The 19791-nt window shown below is 33.7% G+C and overlaps 6 protein-coding genes across 6 annotated transcripts; 3 read left to right on the top strand and 3 right to left on the bottom strand.

Moving 5' to 3' along the window:
* Positions 1-354: 354 nt before the first annotated feature.
* Positions 355-1337, top strand: OCT59_015443 (uncharacterized protein; the record flags this gene model as incomplete). The annotated part of the gene is made up of 6 exons (XM_066140008.1): positions 355-358; positions 450-470; positions 663-670; positions 880-911; positions 989-1085; positions 1227-1337. The coding sequence occupies 6 exons, from the start codon at positions 355-357 to the stop codon at positions 1335-1337; spliced, it is 273 nt and encodes a 90-aa protein (XP_066002829.1).
* A 736-nt stretch (positions 1338-2073) lies between these two features.
* On the bottom strand, positions 2074-3394 carry OCT59_015442 (uncharacterized protein; the record flags this gene model as incomplete). Its single annotated transcript, XM_066140007.1, has 3 exons — positions 2074-2724; positions 2793-3154; positions 3388-3394. 3 exons carry the CDS (start codon positions 3392-3394, stop codon positions 2074-2076), a joined length of 1020 nt encoding a protein of 339 aa, XP_066002828.1.
* Positions 3395-4569: 1175 nt separating this feature from the next.
* On the bottom strand, positions 4570-5734 carry OCT59_015441 (uncharacterized protein; the record flags this gene model as incomplete). Its single annotated transcript, XM_066140006.1, has 4 exons — positions 4570-4725; positions 4848-5374; positions 5449-5638; positions 5708-5734. 4 exons carry the CDS (start codon positions 5732-5734, stop codon positions 4570-4572), a joined length of 900 nt encoding a protein of 299 aa, XP_066002827.1.
* Positions 5735-6431: 697 nt separating this feature from the next.
* OCT59_015440 (uncharacterized protein) lies at positions 6432-9617 on the bottom strand (the record flags this gene model as incomplete). Its single annotated transcript, XM_025323918.2, has 2 exons — positions 6432-8297; positions 8454-9617. The coding sequence occupies 2 exons, from the start codon at positions 9615-9617 to the stop codon at positions 6432-6434; spliced, it is 3030 nt and encodes a 1009-aa protein (XP_025189143.2).
* Positions 9618-13977: 4360 nt separating this feature from the next.
* On the top strand, positions 13978-14697 carry OCT59_015439 (uncharacterized protein; the record flags this gene model as incomplete). Its single annotated transcript, XM_025323916.2, has 1 exon — positions 13978-14697. The coding sequence occupies one exon, from the start codon at positions 13978-13980 to the stop codon at positions 14695-14697; it is 720 nt and encodes a 239-aa protein (XP_025189141.2).
* A 955-nt stretch (positions 14698-15652) lies between these two features.
* On the top strand, positions 15653-16222 carry OCT59_015438 (uncharacterized protein; the record flags this gene model as incomplete). The annotated part of the gene is made up of 1 exon (XM_066140004.1): positions 15653-16222. The coding sequence occupies one exon, from the start codon at positions 15653-15655 to the stop codon at positions 16220-16222; it is 570 nt and encodes a 189-aa protein (XP_066002826.1).
* Between the last annotated feature and the right edge of the window lie 3569 nt (positions 16223-19791).

Genomic DNA, 19791 nt, shown 5'->3' with positions numbered 1-19791 from the left:
ATGAATTCTGGATGTTCAATGATGATAACGAAGATGATGATGTGTTTTTTATGACGGATGGGATTATAAAAGACGTTTTGGTGAAGATGCTTGGAAAAAACTTTATCGAGACCGGGAAGCTCGTCAACGTTTTATCCTTCTTAGGCTATTTACCATGAGCCTTCCTAATATATCTGATCAAGCAAAAAATGGATTATTTATCGCATTTTCTAGATCTAATTCATTTGGTGTATTAGAACACAACGCATTATTGGATGCTCTAGCCCATCCTGTGAAAGGTTTAAATCTTTTTGAATTCGATGAACTCGGGTTTGATCTAATAATCAATGCAAATATTTAATAATTCAAGCTCAGATGGGTTGATATTATTTTTCACAATGCAATGTTTAAAAATAATGCGAATAGCAATTCACACGTTACAAATGATATCGTACTGCGCATTTTTTCAGGTGATCGATTTCACATGACCGGTCTAAGCCACAATCGCGAACTTGAATTTATTACTTGAAGAGTTACAGCTAAGACAATATTCTGTTCCATTTCTATACCATTCGCCATGTAATCCATAATTCCCATGTTTTCCATCACAAATAGGGCATGGTAAGCTCCATGGCTGAAGTGATGCAAAATTATAATTACCAATCCCCCTAAAACTATTTCAGAATTTCAGGTATGTAAAATGTTCTAAGACAGACTTGATAATTAATTCTGGATTGGGTTTGGCTTCGAAAGTGATAGGCTTGAAATCAGAGGCTTGAGGCTTTTCTGATATACTTGTCACAGCTTTTGATAATTGCCATGGCTCACATCCAGTTTCTTTTTTATATCTTTTGTATAATTTGGAACGAATCTTATCTGTCAAAATACTTGGTAACCCAGTTAATTTGGCATGCCAATCCAGATAATCGGCGGTTAGTATTTTAACAGACTCAGTCATTTTCCTTTTTATATGACTGCAAACAATTTAAATCCCTTTTTTCTCATATAGATCTATTCATTCGAAAAAAAGATTAAAATTCCCAGACTATTGTAAAGCAATGAGACTATGCAACTATCTCAATTTCACGCTGTTCACATTTAATAAAGTAAAATCCTGCTTTATACCTACCTTCTATTTCTTCATCATCATGACCTAATTTGCATAATGGGCAGATATAGTCCCCGCATGATGTCTCATCAGTAATCCCATTATAATCGAAATTTTCACTACTACATTCTTTATATAGATTAGGATATTGTTCCACTATTGCAAGTCTGGTCTCAAGCTCCTTATTTTTTTGCTCCAGTTCCTCAACTCTAACATCGCGTCTAGTATTCTCCTCCATAATCCACTTTAAAAGTTCAGCTTTTTCTGCCTCAAGCTCGGCATTCTTAGCCTCAAGTTCAACGATACGCTGTTTCAATACTTCAAGCTCGGATGACATGATTGATAAATTTTATACAAGAAGTGAAATATTCAAAAGTTAGTTAATATATATATACATAGAGACTGTCATTTTACCAAGAGAAATAGGTTATAAAGTCACCAGATTTCTGAGACCGCGCGGTCCCAGAAAAATGCCAAGAAAAAAATATTTTATTAATACATGCGAAAAATAAATACAAATGTTCGGGACATTGCCTGTGATACATGATGCTTCTATATAAATGTCTAATATATATCCCTACAGTCTAACTAACCACCTTACATTTACGTGACTTGAAAGTTCACCCCTCCTTATTTACGAAATGTCTGTAAAATACATGATTATTAATTATAAGAAATTAGGATTACAAGTAATCGTAGTACAGGAATTTGTAAAATAATAAATTCTTACACAATATATCCATCTAGCAATTGAGATAATTTGAGCTATTCCTCGTCGAAAAGCTTTCTCTTCTTTTTTGTGTCCTTCTGGCTTGCCATCCCAAAGTCAATCAGGTATAGGGCACCTTTATCGTTAATTAAGATATTTTCCTTCCGAATATCATTGTGGAGGATACCATGCTCATGGATTGCTTCTAATCCCTTAATAGCCCTTGACTTTTGCTGTTCCGTAATTTTTTGGTTGCTCAACATAGTGCTAACAATGGTTAAGCCGATAAGAAGCTCATGCCTCCTCCATAATATCCATAACAGACCAGCTTTGGGATATACTTGCCTTGAATATCAGCTAGATCTTTGTACATTTCTACTTCCTTCTGCATTTCTTTCAGAATATACAATGGAGCCTTCGACAAGTTTATGCTCTTCAGAGCAATTGTATCACCACGAAATTCGCATAGGAGCGTTTTACCACTTCGTCTTTCACCTAGTATGCCATTAAACTTGAAGTCCGTGAAGCTATAATCTTGTTGGTCTACAGGAGAAGATTGTTGATTCGCAGAGGTGCTGGAAAACTGATTATTTAATGAGGAGCTAAAAGCCTTTTGATTTAATGAGGAGTTGGAAGATGACTTTGAGTGTGACTGAAGAGTATGTGAATCATTGTCCCCTTGAACAGGCACTACTACTTGAGGTTTAGGAGACTTGGGATTCTCTTTTGCCCGTCGAGTTAGATATGCATACGCCTTGAGAACTGGTGGAGATGCAGACTGAAGTGGAAGAGTTTTTGAAATCCAGAGCTTTGCATGCTCTCGACGTAGAAACCAGTGATTATCATAGGTAGAGAGAATACCATATCTAAGTTCGTTTCCTCCCATATAATTATAGATTTGTTGAACTACATCCTTGTCTTTACTCATCTGATAAAATTCGGGAAATGTCTGTTCCCCATATCTTCTAAAACATGTTTTCTTTTAGCCTCAATCACCAAGATCAATGAACCCACGAGATGACAGTTGAAATCTGGTATGCCGGGAGTGTCAGTAGATTTCCTTGAATATACGTAGTCTGGTCCTGTAAGATCATTCAATACCATACATATATTGAAATTTATGGTATTACGAACATCTTCTTCATCGACTATAACAAATCTATCATCAAATCTCGGCCTCTCGAATATCGGCTGTTGGTCAAAGTGGAATTGATTCACTTTATCGAAAAAGTCGTCCCAAAGTTGCACACTTGCCGGCGGGTCACCTACAGCCTTAGTAGTGGTCTTTGAGGTAATGCAGTCCAGAGAATATATTATGGGTGGTGGAATACACGACAATGCCTCTTCCAAGCTGAGAACTGGAAACAAATATGTGTTATTATTACTAGGGCAAATGACGAAAAATTAGCCGTTAAGGCGCTTTGCACAGACTATACCAGACACTTACGTGGCAATTTTACAATAACATGGATATGTTTTTTAGGAGGCGAAGTGGGCCAGTAGTCTTCAATATTATTTATTGCCAACAGCTCGTCATCGTCCTGGAAAGATTGGATTTCTGAATTGATCGTCTTGATCGCCGCATCGTTACCTTCCATAGCTTCGAGCCTGTTTGCGCTTATTCTAGCGAAGTCATTTTGCTTTTCTGCTTTAATAACTTTTTTGAGGTGACCTACAAGCTGGTCTTTATTAATATCGACAGGAAAAGCACTAGTGGTCGTATTAAGTGATAGGCATGTTTTCGGCTTATATAGTATTTTTTGCGGAATATTATTGGTGCAAACTGGCATATGTGAGGACAAGAGTAAAAAGAATTTTATTTGCAAAAAAAATACCAAAGCTTAGTATATGTGAGAAATTATTCTGTTTCACAAGCCTGCCGTATGATCGGCCACATTGCATCATAGGTGCAATGATCGCCTAATCACTGCGCCTCCCTAACCGTGAAGACTCTTCTCACTTATCACCTGACGTTTTTTATTAGGCTAGATTAGTTCGAATAAAAATGTTAGATTTATGCGAAGTGCCTTTACGGCTAGTCCTAGATCGCACCATTACACGTGACCCATTTCTCATGTATAGTACAATAATAATACTTTATTTATGAAATAAAAACATTGCCAGTAGCCGATCTACAATACATAAAATTGCGACTATGCGAAGTGCCTTAACAGCTATCGCTATATGGTACTGTGAATTATTAACGGAAATATACGGTGACATGGAAGAATTTTGCCTGGGGTAGTTATTTTGCGTTAGCTACGCTAGTGAAACTATTTTCTTTGGGAAAGTTTTTTTGCGGAAAGTTGGCTGAACTTCCACATACCATTACATGCTTTATATCTTGCTGGGAAAAAGAGCGCCAAGCCGAAGTTAAGAAGATATGAGGCGTAATTAGTATTGTTGTCTGATGCCAAGAGTCCTATGAAAGCGCATGCAAACGGAATTTTGAACCTTTTCGCATGAGATCTACCGGAGACGCCTTGAGGTAGTTGGATTCTTGTAGATCTTGAAATTGCGAGTCCCTCAGCCCTCCATAACATATGCTTTTGCCAGCACTATTTACTTTACGGTAGGTCCTGTGTTGCAACTAGACCTCCTTTCACATTTTCCTTATGTTTGGTTGGGGAAAAAATAAAGAATAAAGGTTAATATGTCTTTTCGAATATATATGCAAAAATTAATATGTTACACAAGACCTAACTGATGATCAGCAAAATCTTCCGGAGCCTGATTTGATCCGCTTGCCTGAACTGGCATTTATTTCCGAATTTCAGCTAACATTCGCATCGATTTCTGCTAACATTGAATCCATATCCATAGTCTGAGACTTTTTTGGATCATTATTTCTAGACTGAGATGCAGGTGAAGAAGCCTGTGTTTGGGGGTTTAGACCATCACCTGTCTCTGGTTCAGATTTGGGCTCCTTCTTTGATTTTGGATCACCTAAAGCGTAATTTTTTCCTGCATCAAGACGGTTAATTTTATGTCTTATTGCGATTTTTGAAAGATGGTCGAGATGTTGAGGGTTGGATTTGGGCCAGCATGAACCATTGAGGTGTGTTTAGCTCCTATTTTTCTTAGAACCTTAGGGGTAATCTCATCTTCGTCCTGATTAGTTTTTAAACTCTTTATGAATTTGACAAATGGCACATTATTACACTTTCCAGTTTCAGTATAAACTGGATCACGCAACTTCCCAGCCTTAATAGCGTCTTGAATCCAGGTAAGTAATTTCCTAGCATGTTCTGGATCCTTTTCCATAGAGAGTAAGCGCATAGGCATCTGTTTATCTCTCTGTTTGTGACATCCAGTGCAATACCAAGAATAACCAGCTTTATACCACGCTGGCAGATCTTCAGAATCTGGTTTGTAATTAATAATCTGGAAAGATAATACTTCAGCAGGCCTCATGCTCAGCATCACTATCACATCTGCGAGATCCTGCATAGAGGGAATTTTAGAAGTATCGATATTCTGGAGTCTCCTATGCACTTTCTCAAAGGTGAAATGTTCTGGAGTTCTACCTAGATTAGCCAAGCGCTTCTCAGTCCGCTCTTGCTGGATTTTATTGGAAGCTGTAGTGGTTTTCAAATCTTTGGCATAGCGATCAATAAGTTTACGATCACCCCGTACTCTGCTAAATACTTACGAAATCGTGATTGGTTTGAGCTAAAAGCAACCATTTCCTTATCATCAATTACTCCATCCTTATTTCCTTTTAGTCCCAAAGATAAAGTATTAATGAAAATATCCCACTTATCTTCGCTTTTAGCGACTTCTTGGGCCCTTTTCCTGACAGAATATATCTTATTTCTCTGATCTGGCACAAGATCGAGCCCCTATCTGCTCTTTGCTAAATGCACTTCTCTTTTCAGTGCCTCTCGCAAGGGCTTCCTTAACGCACTTACGGGCCTTCCAATCTGGAAGTAAAGCATTAAGTTCAAGGCATGTTCACTTAATTGCTTTGGGCTGGACTCTGCGGATAAGTTATATCTTTCTAAGAACTGTTCTAGAATCAAAACGAATTTATTAGTTTTCGCTTTTCAGGTCTTTTGGGTGGGTTCTGCAGTAGACATGTCGATATAAGTAGACTTCAGTTATTTCTTCTACTTATATTATGTGAGAAAAAATTCAATTAGAAAAATTCCCCTAATTATAAATTTCGGGATACTATATAACAGAGGGTTGAAGAAAGGAAAAATAATAATATACTGTATTTCACACAGTCCTAGAGACTAGCTTTGGCCAGTATTGAATGTGAAAGATATGTAACACATTTTTGAATATCTATAATAAAAGTGAAGATGAAGTTTTAAGATTATTAATATTAAAATTATCTCGTATGGGTCGTTTTATCTGCCAATACATCAAGAGAGATGGTTTGATTTGTAGGAAAGGATGCATGAGTGAATTAGGATGCGCCAGACATTATAATACCTTCTTAGAACAATATGTCCTGTCTGTAAAAAAGAATCTATTCCAAGACCGGAATCTGTAGCACACATGGTGGAATTTATAACCATGCCTGGCGTGAAAGTAAAAAAACTGAAACAGAATCGATAGTTACTTTAGTATCCCCATCTGATGTAGTCAAGATACTTATCTGAATAATGAATGATCTGGGCTGAAGTATTATTTTTCCTGTCCTATAGAATCGAAGAGTTCCTGAATATTGTTATCTGTTTTTAGCCTATATGGTGGAAGTTCTGGTGCACCTTTATCTCTGAAACCAGTACTATTATATGGCTGGTGATTAATTCGATATGAGTATTGCCAAACTTGTTGTCCCTTAGGCCCTATTCTTTTTTTATCACTTTTAATAGTATAGCCACACCAATTACCAGCAATTGCATTGATTGCCTTTATATCCGAATTAAGATCTGGTGTTGTCTTATCATGAGACTTAAAGCCAAAGAGTGATAAAGACTGATTTTGAATTTCTATAAATCTTTCACATGATTGCGCAAATGCCTCTGATACCATACTACCAGAAAGAATATGCTTGTCATCAATGCCAGTAAAGCCTAGTATTTGAAAAAGTTCTTGTATAACTTTCCAATGATTTGCTGAATAAGATTTACGCAAGTCTTCTGCCACTGATTTTTCCAGATTCTCTTCAGCTCTATGGCAAGCAATTTCCCATTGTATATTTTCCTCAGCTTTCAATCCCTTCATTGCATTCTCCTCATCATGACCTTGCCTTCGAAAATAAGACAACCGTAAGAAATGCTTCTGAGCTTCAGGCGAACTAAAATTTTCAATGAATTTTCTATTGCAAATATTATTCCAATCCTCGATACTCATGTCTTTGCAATAAAGATTCCGCATATAAAAACGTTTAAGTGCCATAGTATCTGCGATAGAATAACACTCTTGATCGAATTTAAGGACTTCAGCTTCTTCAGGACTAAGATTCCGGGAAGTAGCAACTGTGTTAAAATCTGTATTCTTGATAACTAATGCTTCAACCCTAATCTCATTGTGAACACTTTTGCGATTCCTTATAACTTCTCGACTCTCATCTATTTTTATAAGTTGGAGAGAAGCGCTTGTACTAGCTATAAGACTACAAAGCTTTTCAATAAAATATCTTGCAGAAAGACGTTTCTGATGCTCGACTTCAATGAAAGTTATTATGGCCGGAGACTTATCAACTTTATAAGAAATGGTATTATTATTCCATTCACAATATCCCTTTATTGCTGTGGGTAAATTATTAGGCCGAATACTTGCAAGTTCTGCCCGAATATTTTCACGACCTGGTGGGTGAAAAAGCTCATTAGAATTTTTCTGATAGAATAGGGAAACAATACGACGAGGACAGTCACGAATTCGATAAAGCATTTGTGCAAGAGCTTCAACATGAACTGGAGTGGCGATGTTTGTAATAGCTATAATTATATTGAAGTGGCCCGTAACCTCAAATGATATTCCTGCCTCCACTGTATTTGTATAAGCTACGCAATCAAGTTCACCCCAAGCGACATTAATATCAGAAAAGTCTCTTTGACGTTGTTTTCCATCCATATCTCCGTAATAAGCATGGGCTTTAACAGGCGAATTATCAGGCTTAGACAACTTAGATGCTTTTTCTACTAATGCTCTAGCTATCACAGCTCTGGTAGATACAAATGCCACACGTTTACCCTGCCTTAAAAGATCATATCCTATTCGCATGGCTTCAGCTCCGCTATTCAGATCATAAATAAACTCAACTGTCTCGCCTATACGAGGCTGATACTTATTATCAACTACGTGAATATTTTCACTGCGATAAGCCTGGAGGAAGAATAGTGTCGATGTATTTGCAAAGGCATCCATGGCTAAAACATGCCTTGCAGATCTTAAAACATCACACATTGCATTTTCAGACTCCCGTGCATTTGTACCGCTGGACATTTGACGCATGATGGCATTGGCTTCATCAAGAATAGCTACAAACGAACGGGCTGTAAACTCGATACAGAAATGACTCTCAACCTGTACTATGATAATATCCTATTTGTCTATAAATAAATCTCCTAGTGTATTTTGGTAATTGCAAATTCAGAAACCTAATGCTTTTAAATCATCGAGTTTCGCTTTTGATTCATTGCTAAGAGACTTTCGGTAAGAAATTCAGATAAAGCATGGCAAAGAAGAAATATCATGTACTTTATCTTTCAATGCCATAATAATCTCTCTTAACGCAGTGGTTTTCCATGTCCCTGGGGGAGAACGAATAAGTGTTGTTGTTTTCTCAATACCCAAGAAATCGGGATATACTTCTGGAGCATCCTTTAATTTTTCTACATTAATCATCATTACTAATAATCCTACAAGAAGACGTGGATTTAATATAGCATCACCTATTCTTTCGACTATTCCTCTCTTAGGTTTTGCAGAAACTTCAGTCACTTTTCCGAACGCTAATTCCTTATGATCTGGTTTATAATTTTTCTGCCGATAATATTTGAGTACAAAATAGCCGTTACTTCGAAGTAAGCCATATAACTGATCTTTTTCGTATTTGATATTGCAAATGGGACATGCTTCCAATGACCGAGCTTGAAAGTTAATAAATCCCTTTCTAATGTCGCCAACCTCAAGCCATCCATATTTTGTGATAACCAAACCAGCTCCCACGCTTAAGGCGGTTTTATTTTCAATGGGTTGGAATTCCTCTTTTTCTGGCTTCTCAGAGGAAAAGATTCGGGGCCAGATTTCAGAATAATTGGATTTAGGCTGAACTAGATAATTTTCTAGCTTGCAATATCCTATCTTAATTGAAGAAATTGCAGGTCTTTTAACTCTATCTTCCTTTGCTGATCTAAGAAGATGAAGGCTGAAGCGAGATTTATAAAGGTCAAAATCGATAAAAACTGAGTATGACTTTCCAACTCTATCAGCAACTTTTTTTACAAAACCCTCAAGGTCTTTATAATCAATAAAACGGGCATAAGGATACACAATATGCCAACTGCATTTATTAGCATTAGACGAACTGGCTAAGGCAAAAGCGTCTAATATTATGAAATGATTTAAATCAGAGTTTATAATATCAGTGCAGGCAATTAAGATTCTGGATAATAAATCTTCGTGAGAAAATTTATATTCATCTAAGGAAGGGAGTTCGGGATTCATGGGATCAGAATACTGCCTTGTGTCAATATCTAGAATCAGGCGAAAAGGCAAATTCCCATCAATGTATTCGTATGTATCGGGAAACCCATAAACTTTAGATGGATAATCAACTACCGTAAAACCCTTTCCTGCTACCCGAATAATATATTTTGAATAAATCTCTTCGGGATGATAGGCTCCAAGAAGAGATATCATTTTTATTATTAGACAAATATTGAAAGTATCATGATCGTTATATGAGTACCGTAGTCGAATCCAGCTAGCCTGAAAAAGTCTGATTGCTTCGTTTATTGTTTTTGGGCTAGGCTCAGGCTTTTTTTGCGCAAGAAGCATGGTGTATATGCAAGAAAGCAGTATAAAATAACAGAGAAACTAGCAAAGTTCAAAATAAAAATTCTATATAATTTTGAGCGAATATGCTTGCTAGTAAAATACTGGATTAATGTAATACCCAGCACCAAGCCAAAAGAAAGTAAACGATGTGGTAGTACCCTAAAGTGATCAATGCAATAATAATCCAAAGTAATCATACATAGGGATATCCCAAAATAGCAACTATACAAGAAAGAGTTCTAGAAAGGCAGGAGCGAAAAATAAGATATAGGATTGGTAGTAACCCAAATTAGAATAATATATAGAAAGAAAATAAGAAATTACAACTTGGGATACTACTGGCGATAGGTAGGAAAGAGGTCAGAAAGGCAGAAAGGTTCAGGAGAATACACAAAAAAAAAATATGAGAGCTGTATAGTCTGAACTAATTTGGCACTTCGAACCTCATCCTCGGCAATTAAAAGGGTTATGGAAGGCAGGATTGCGCATTTGGGTCACCAACTCGGCACTTCGTGCCTCATCCGGCAATCAAAAGGATTATAAAAGGCGAGATTGCACATCTGGGTCACCAACTCGGCACTTCGTGCCTCATCCAGCAATCAAATGGGCATCTTCAAACCTCCAACCAATCACCACCTCGAATGTGATGGAAAGATAACGGGAAAGAGCCTGCAACCTAAGCCAGAAATATACTGGAAATGTTCTCGTCACTAGCCCGTAACTATGAAAGGGTGTTTAGTACCGTAACAGGATCACGTAACTGGCGCAGTAAGGCGCAGTACAAATTTGGCATCCAAGCTGGCCTGAAACTGGCAAACTAATAGAAACACTCAGGTTCCCAGCCAGTTCTATGACAGCTCCAGGATACTACCAGGACGCTACCAGGACGCTACTATAATGCTAATTTCTAAAGATCGGCCAAAATTATGGTATAAAGCCAGCCAAAATCTGCACTGCAAATTTACTGCGCCACCTGACGATTTTTTTACACCATTTCAGCAACTTAAAAGGCCAGCAAATGGGCCACACCCTCGATCTCAAATATGGCAACCAAAAGGGTCAAAGAGTGGAAAAACCAACTTTACTCTTATACAATTGTTAAAAGGCTTCAGAATGGAAAAACAAACCTCTGCCCTGCTTAGCGACCAAACAGTCACAGACCAGTGAAAATAGATGGATAGCAATAAAGCATCAGAAGATGCATAAACACGTAAAAATAAGTAAGTATGCATCAATATCTATAAGTAGGCATCACTATGGTGTAAGTAGATAGATTAATAAGTAGACATCACTATAATTATAGTGATGTCTACTAAAGCTCTGCATGAGCCGAGCCGGCTCATGAGCTGGCTCGAGCTTTTCAATCTGAGCCGAACTGAGCGATGATTAAATTGGCTCAGTGTACCGTGACGACTTGAAAAAGACTCAAGCTGTAATAGAGCATCGAAAAGCTAAAGCCAGTAATAATAAGCTCAATCAAAAGCTCGAGCTGGCTTGAGTTATCATACAAAAAACGTTGCGAAAACGTTTTTTTATAATATTATATTAAAAAAATGTTTCGCAACGTTTTTTTAAATTCTTTAATAAAAAACATTGTGAAAACGTTTTTTTCACAATATTATATTAGAAAAAAACGTTTCGCACCATTTTTTTTAATTCTTTAATAAAAAACGTTGCGAAAACGTTTTTTTCACAATATTATATTAGAAAAAAACGTTTCGCAACATTTTTTTAATTCTTTAATAAAAAAACATTGCGAAAACATTTTTTTCATAATATTATATTAGAAAAAAACGTTTCGCAACGTATTTTTAAATTCTTTAATAAAAAATGTTGCGAAAACGTTTTTTTCACTATATTATATTAGAAAAAAACATTTTGCAACATTTTTTTTAATTCTTTAGTAAAAAAAATGTTGCGAAAATGTTTTTCCACTATATTATATTAGAAAAAACGTTGCGAAAACGTTTTTTTCACTATGTTATATTAGAAAAAAATGTTTCGCACCATTTTTTTAATTCTTTAGTAAAGAAACGTTGCGAAAACATTTTTTCCACTATGTTATATTAGAAAAAAACGTTTTGCAACATTTTTTTTAATTCTTTAGTAAAAAAATGTTGCAAAACGTTTTTTCCACTATGTTATATTAGAAAAAAACGTTTCGCAACGGTTTTTTAATTCTTTAGTAAAAAACGTTGCGAAAACATTATTTTCACTATATTATATTAGAAAAAAACGTTTCGCAACGTTTATTTCAATGCTTCAATAAAAAACGTTGCGAAACATTTTTGTGAAGATAAAGCTTGAGCCTGGCTTAGCTCGAGCTATGATTTTCATGGCTCGGCTCAGCTCACTTTAGCTTGAGCCGAAATTTTTATGGCTCGGCTTATTCTGGCTCAGGCCAGAATTTTTTTTTTCGAGCTAAGCCAAGCCAGACTGTGGCTCGGCTCAAGCCGGCTCATGCGGAGCTTTAATGTCTACTTAATCTATCTACTAAGTACATTTTTTTATATAAATTACAGAGGTATTTTTAATTATATATACCCTGGTTTTAAGTGGTCTAGTGAGAACCTCGGACATCTTTTATAGAACTCACAACTGACTTTTTGCCAAAAAAAACCCAATTTGCTTTTTTTTTATTTTTTGTTTTTTGCGATTATTTTGGTATCCAGTAATCTGATTCATGCAGATTTTTTTTATTTTGTAGAGTTTGATAAGAGCTACAAAACAAAAAAATGTTCGTACAAATTGGACTACTAAATGCTGAGATAATCACAAAAAACTGATTTTTTTTTTTTTGTAAAATTTAAATCAATCTGTGAAAAAGTTGCCACTGAGTTGTATATGTAATGTCCAGGGTCCTGTTCAGTGATTAGATTAAGGTTGTCTATCTAAACCTCTCCAAAATTCTACGATTAGTTTCTCCAAGATTTTACTATAGTTTTATTATAGTTTCGGCAAAGTTTCGGCAGTTTCGGCATTTATAATAATTAATAAGTTTTGTCAGGTTTCGCTTTTCTCCAGAGTTTCACCAATTTTTTAATAAAACATTCATATACTGTAGTTTCGGTAAAGTTTTGCCATTTTAGCATTTCGCCAACTTGCCAAAACCCCCTAGTTTCTCCAGCAATCTCAATAAAATTAAGCTTATTAGATTTGTCTCAATGCGATGCACAGGTCGAAATGCTAAAAATCGGCAAAAAAAATGGCGCGAAAAGCAGTGGCTATTCTTGGCTATTCTTGGCTATTCTTGGCTGTTTTTGGCAATTTACGAATTAACCTATACTATTTGTAAATAGTTTATACAAATTTGCGAATAGTTTATGCGATTTGCGCCATTTTTTTTGCCTATTTTTGATCATTTGACGTGTGATGAATTTAATAGTATTTATTTTATTATAAATAAATCAATATTGATAGAGTTAGCATTTGAAGTAACTTTATTAAATATATGGTATTTAAAATTTTAAGTACAATGTACTAACTATACTGTATCATCAGGAAATTTGTTTAGGCGTAATTTAGTGTAATATTTCGGAAGTGGTGTAAAATTTCAAAATATTACACTAAAAACGTAATATTACAAAAGTTTACGCTTTTAAATTTGAATAATAATAGTAATTTAAGAATATCTCGCTATCTACTGATCCAATCAAGACGATCTATAGCTCATTGGAATCAGCTCATCAAGACGAATCGAATGGTAGTAAAATCATATCTCTACGTTCGATAGATGACTTTCTATTAATTTAAAACTTTATTGCATACTATAGAGCGTTCTATCAACTGTAGAAATGCGATTTTACTACCATTCGATTCGTCTTGATGAGCTGATTCCAATGAGCTATAGATCGTCTTGATTGGATCAGTAGATAGCGAGATATTCTTAAATTACTATTATTATTCAAATTTAAAAGCGTAAACTTTTGTAATATTACATTTTTAGTGTAATATTTCGAAATTTTACACTACCTCCGAAATATTACACTAAATTACGCCTAAACAAATTTCCTGATGATTGTACTGTACTGAACTTCATACACCATATTTTCCCAATCCTGATCCCTGTAATACACAACTTTTGAAAAATTTTAATATAAACTCTATACAAACTCAAATGTTAGTTGTTGTTCAGTGACTTCAGTCTCCCTTATACATCCTTTGGATCGCCATTTATTGCTGCACTTTCAACTCAAGTCTTAACTGCACCTTTCTACAAATTATGGATGTCTCTAATGATGAATATCTCTCCCGTTGTTCTTCGCTTGCGGATTCCTCTGATGTTCCCTTGTTTCCTTTTAGACCCTTGTTAGACATTTCCACTCCTTCTCAAGGATTACTTGTTGCCTTTTTATGCAATGATGTTCCTCTCATTAATGATCCAGTCGCCTATTGGCATACTATCTCAGACATGAAAGCCTTCTTTGAATTACTAAGTTTTTCTAGATTCACTCCTTTGCGGTCCTCCTACTTTGTAATTGATTGGACTCTTACTTTTGGCCTTCTTAAAGACACTCTTTACTATCGTATAGATGTTTCATGTATCTCTGCCTCTCTTCAATTCTGGCTCCAGCTCTGGTTTGATGAACTTCCCTTGATGTTTCATTTACGACATCATTACCCGGATTTATATGCGGATGACTCTTTGTGTCCAAATTGCAGTATCTTTATGGAAACCTTTGAACACTTCTTTACATGCTCTCCAGATGCTGACTCCAGTCTGGTTGGAAATAGTTCTTTTCCAATACCTTGTCAACGTGTTCTATTGGAACTAATGGATCGATTTTTAAACTGCCTTGCTCGAAAAGCTTCATCTTCTCCTAAAGCCTGGCAGGACTTGGATTCTCTCCTTTACCAATTAAAAGCTCTTCCTTCTGTTGGCTTTTCATCTCTTCAAACATACTCTGAGTACTCTTCATTTACTGGACTTTGGTTCCTCTGAGGTTTTATTCCACGTGATCTTTCTTCCCTAATTACTTCTAGCTCTGAACTACCTCGGCGTTCTGCCTGCAATATTATTTTAAGAAATTTTCTTAAATTACAACGTGAAATTTACCACCAACTTTGGCGTCCAAGATGTAAGATGAAATCCCTTAAAGATAAGGCATTAGATATCATGTCCGCCATTCTTCGCATGACTAAAAGTTCCAATTTTACAAATTTTCACTATGACACCTCTTCGGTGACCTCTTTCCTGACCAACGAGTCTTTTTCTCCGCTTCAGGCTTTCAAATGGTCCTCACTTGGTATTTTCTGGACGCATTCTGCTATAATCTGAAAACGAATTAGCTTAACAACCTCTCGGATTTTCTGAAGAGTCGAACAGTCCTTGTATCTTGGCTTACTGGATTGTAGGGTAGGATGGATTGGACTTGGGTAGTTGATCTGAAACTTTGCTTTCTTAGGTTTAAAGTTGTGATATACAAATTTAGGTTTTATAGTTTAGTTTCTTCTCTATATATATAAATTTGTATGACTATTTGTTTTTAGTTAGATATTTATTTTATTTTTACTTCTTTTTGTAATGTACGAATAAATCTTAATAAAATCACTGTTAGAATATCAAATGTTAGTTGTGAGAATCTTCGTAACTCTTTTCCTGTTTCCCCCTTTTGGGATAAATAATTAAAACAAATTTAAATATTTTTCTTCGTCTCTATAGGATTTCTTGGTGGTTACCTGAGACAAATTTTTCTTTTTCCTTCTATTTACTTTTGTTTAATATTATTTTATTTAATAATGAGTGGTTATACGTCTTGACAAAGGTTTACACGAAGAAGATTTTAATGATGACGAGGACGACCCTTGCCTTATTCTCCAGCTTATTTCTCTTCAAGTTCAATATAATAACGACCTTTCTTACGTCAGAAAATATCTTTTATTCCATAGAGCTCGTTATGAGTCCTTTATTAACACTCCTTTTTGGAATACTTTATCGTTACCTACTCAGAATTTTATTTCTGAAGTATATATTAAAAAAAAAAGATATTCAGCTTACTCCCTACGAAAGATCGACTTCTGATTATCCTGTTACACCAATCAGCCTATCTACGAATCTTTTTGTTGATGACTTATTTGAGAATCCCGTTCCTGCCAATCTGAGTTCCCATGATGTAGATCATTTGGATAGTTCTCTTGAAAATTTGGGGTTTTCAGATATTACTTTTGATGATATTATTTCTCTGACTATTAATTGGAATAATTATCTTGATCCTAATGCTGATGAAGATGATTTAATTGAGGATGACCTAAGAATGGATGAATTTATGGGCACAATGTATGCTGCATTTGGTCTTCTTCTGGTCTCATCAGCTACTTCTCGTTCTTCCTCTCCTGTTTTGGTTACTTATGATGCTATGAGTTTAATGTTTTTATCTGATTCAGATGATGAATTTTCCAATTCTGATGATGACTTTTCCTTCCTGCCTTTCGATAAAGAAACTTTCTTGTATTATGAAACTGAATAGACTGAATTAATTTTTCGTTCAGTTTATTTTTCTTTTATTCCGCTTTATATACGACCTCTTTCTTTTGATTTGGATTTGACTGAGATCTCTTCAAAACAACTTCCTGCTCCTTTGCCTCTGCCTTCCTTCCTCAACTCAAGGGTCATTCATGGACGTCAGATGTTTTGGAAACTTTCTACACGTTATTCAAGTTTTGGTACGGGTTTAGTTCCTCCTTCCTTTTCGTCTGCGAATTTTAAATTTTATGATAGATTGTATCATCTTCATCCTTCCATTTATGATCAAATAACTCGCTTTGTGTGTTTATTTGAAATATATGCTGGACTTCTTGTATTTACTTGCAGAATATTAGTTTTCTGCATTATATTTATATAGTATCATTTTTTAAAAAATTTCTTTTTATAGCTAATATGCGTTACTCTTTCTCAGTTGATATGCTTTCTTCCTCGCTACAAACTTGCAGCACTGGCCTTTTCCAGGATTTTATTATCTCAAGCATTCCGTTATCGAGTAGTTGAACAGTTCTCATCTGAACTTATATTTTAGTTCTCGTTGTTCGTGGGTTGAGATTGTTTAGACTTGGGTAGTTAGCCTGAAATTTTACTACTTGTAGTTTAATACGAATTAGGATTTTATAGTTTAGTTTCTTCTCTATATGTACTTGTTTGTGCGACTATTTCATTTTTGTTTTTTCCTATGTTGTTTTCTTATATATATATTTTGAGTACGCATAAAAATAATAAAGTATGACTATTAAAATATCAAATGTTAGTTGTATCAGTATTATTTAGGTCCTACTATAGTATCCTGGGTATCTTTCAAAATTTGGAGGTTTGACTCTGTACCTCCAGGTACTAAATAAAACTTAAAAATTCTATTTTTTGCAAATATCTTACAATTTACCAGTTCAATTTGAACAATCTTTTTTTTATTTTAAAGAACTCAATAAAAGCTATCAAACAAAAAAAAAGATGGCTCAAATCTGATCACTGGATTACAAGATAATTGTAAAATATCCTCCTGAGTATTATACAATTCTATGAAATTTTTCAAGAAAAGTATTATACATAGAAGGGATACTATATATAGCTTGCGATATACTGTATATTATTGGTTTACTTTTAACTATTATATTAACTGTTTTTATTTTTTTTTATCTTCTTTATATAAAGATTAGAGTGTAATTTAGTATTTTAGTCATTTTTTGAAGACTAAATAAAACTGCTTAACAATTATAGCATTACTATTTTTATTGAATTATTTTATATATTTGTGGAATTTATAATTATACTATATATTTTTTAAATCTTTTTAAACAATATGCATTTATAGGTTATTTAGTATACTTGTTTTATTATATCTATTAGAAGAGTTAGGAGAGACGTGTTTTTATATTTATTTAGGTATTATTTATTATATTTATTTTATTAGTAGATACATGTTTTTATATTATTTAAGTATTATTTATTATATTTACTTTATTAAATCTATCAGGAGATATAGGAGACATTTGTTTTTATATTTATTTAGGTATTATTTATTATATTTATTTTATGGGTTATGCATTTTATTAGATATAAATTTCAAAGTAAAAATCAAACGAACTTATTATTTTTTATCAATAAAGTATATTTTATTGTTTTATTAACTTTTAATAAATAATTTTTTTTATTAAATTTAAAAATATAAAATTTTAAGAGCAAGAAATCAATATTTTTTATACTTTAAGTATGAAAATTTAATTTTTTTAATATTTTAAAAGTGCAAGATAGAAGTGAAAAATTTTGCAATTAAAATTTTTCTGATAAATATTACGCAAGAAAGCAAATGAGGCTGATGCATTACAAAAAATCATATGAGGTAGAAAAGTGATGGTAATACTAAGGTAAATGACTTAAAATGCGCTGTCATGTATTCTGATACTGATTGAATTAAAAACTCAATTGTTTAAAGGATTAAATTAGTTTAATTACTATTCAGATTTTCTGAATCGTTTAATGGTGCTAATAAATAACCATACTTTATACAGGGTTGGATATTAATTTTAAATTTTTAATAATAGATGCACTTTTCATTGTCTGTTTAGCATAGTTGTATCTATTGTACTTTAAATATAATACAGAAGATGGTTTAAGAAGTTAATAATTATCTTTAATTTTTAATTTTTACTTTAACTGCTTTTTAGGAAACTATAGCTTTATTTTTTAGTTAGTTTATTGTTTATTGTAATTGTAAATATTATTAATAAATTTAATAAAGATAAAGGCTCTATACTATATTTGCATAAGACTGGTTTAATATAAATGATTTGGTTCCAGAAGGAAAATCTGAAATAATGCCAAATCCAGTTTATTGAAAATCTGATTTATCAAGATTGCCTATGTATATTAATAGGCTTTGAGATAAGGCTATAAGGCTATAAGGCTATAATACAAGAACTCAAAAATCAGATTGCTCAGGAAAATTTAAAGCATCTTTTTATTTATAAGCAATTTATGAATAAATATAGAAACCAGTTTATAAAACTTAATATTTCACTTTATTGAAAATGTCTTATCCCAATTGGAAGATCCTTTCAGAAGACAACCTAATATAATTATTCTGCATATACTGTCTTTTTTTCAAACTATAATGAGAAAAAATGCTAGTAAATATTGTAATCCAATATATTAAAAGACTTCAGAATTAATAGACTAACCTTCTTTAAAAAATTACACCCCCATTTTTTTTACACCTAAAGATATACTTTTAGATGTAAATTTTTATTATGCCAAAATTATAGTTAAAAAGTATACAAAAGCAAGAAAACAAATTAGCAATTCTGATAAGAAAAGGAAGCTGAAATTCAATAATCATTACTCATTTTCTTGAGATTTATAATCAATTTACTTTGGTCTGCATACACTTTCTACTAGGTGTATATTTTATTATATCAGGATTATAATCAGGATGGCATACAAAAGCAAAAGAACAAATTAGTAATTTTAATAAATAAGAGAGGCTGGAGTACATTCTAAAAATATAAATTTTAGTAATATAGCAGAACTATATTTTGAGTGAAATCAATAAGTAATCATTTTAGTAGCAGGGAGGGCCTGGAATATTTATTTTGACAACTATCTTTCTTAGGTTTCCAGATGAAAATAAATTGGTCTGCACACCCTTCCTGCTGCTATTTTGCAGGACATTGTTATAACTGTTGGAAAGTAGGTCACAATTCTTCAAACTGCGTAAGAGAAACACCATTTAATGAAGGATATATAACTCCATCAGATTTAATTGCATGGATTATGGAAAGATTTTTAAAATAAAATAGGGTTGGATTGGGTGGCTTTTTTTTCAATATATTTTTTTTCTTTTTTTTTTGATTTTTTTTCTCATAGTAATATTTTTTTTTATGTTTTCTAAAGGTGCCGGATAGGCTGAGCAAACTAGTATTTTTACTATTTTTTTTTGGTTCATCACTACGTTTTTGTGTACATGACATAATTGCAATTATAAAAGACATTAGCATAGTTGACAAAAATGGTAGTCTATTGATTTATTCTCAATTTCAAATTCAACAAATA

Source organism: Rhizophagus irregularis, chromosome 23 (assembly GCF_026210795.1).
Source record: "Rhizophagus irregularis chromosome 23, complete sequence".
In the NCBI taxonomy this organism is placed as follows: Eukaryota; Fungi; Glomeromycota; class Glomeromycetes; order Glomerales; family Glomeraceae; genus Rhizophagus; species Rhizophagus irregularis.
The sequence above is the reverse complement of the archived record's forward strand: the minus strand, read 5'-3'. Positions and strand labels throughout refer to the sequence as shown.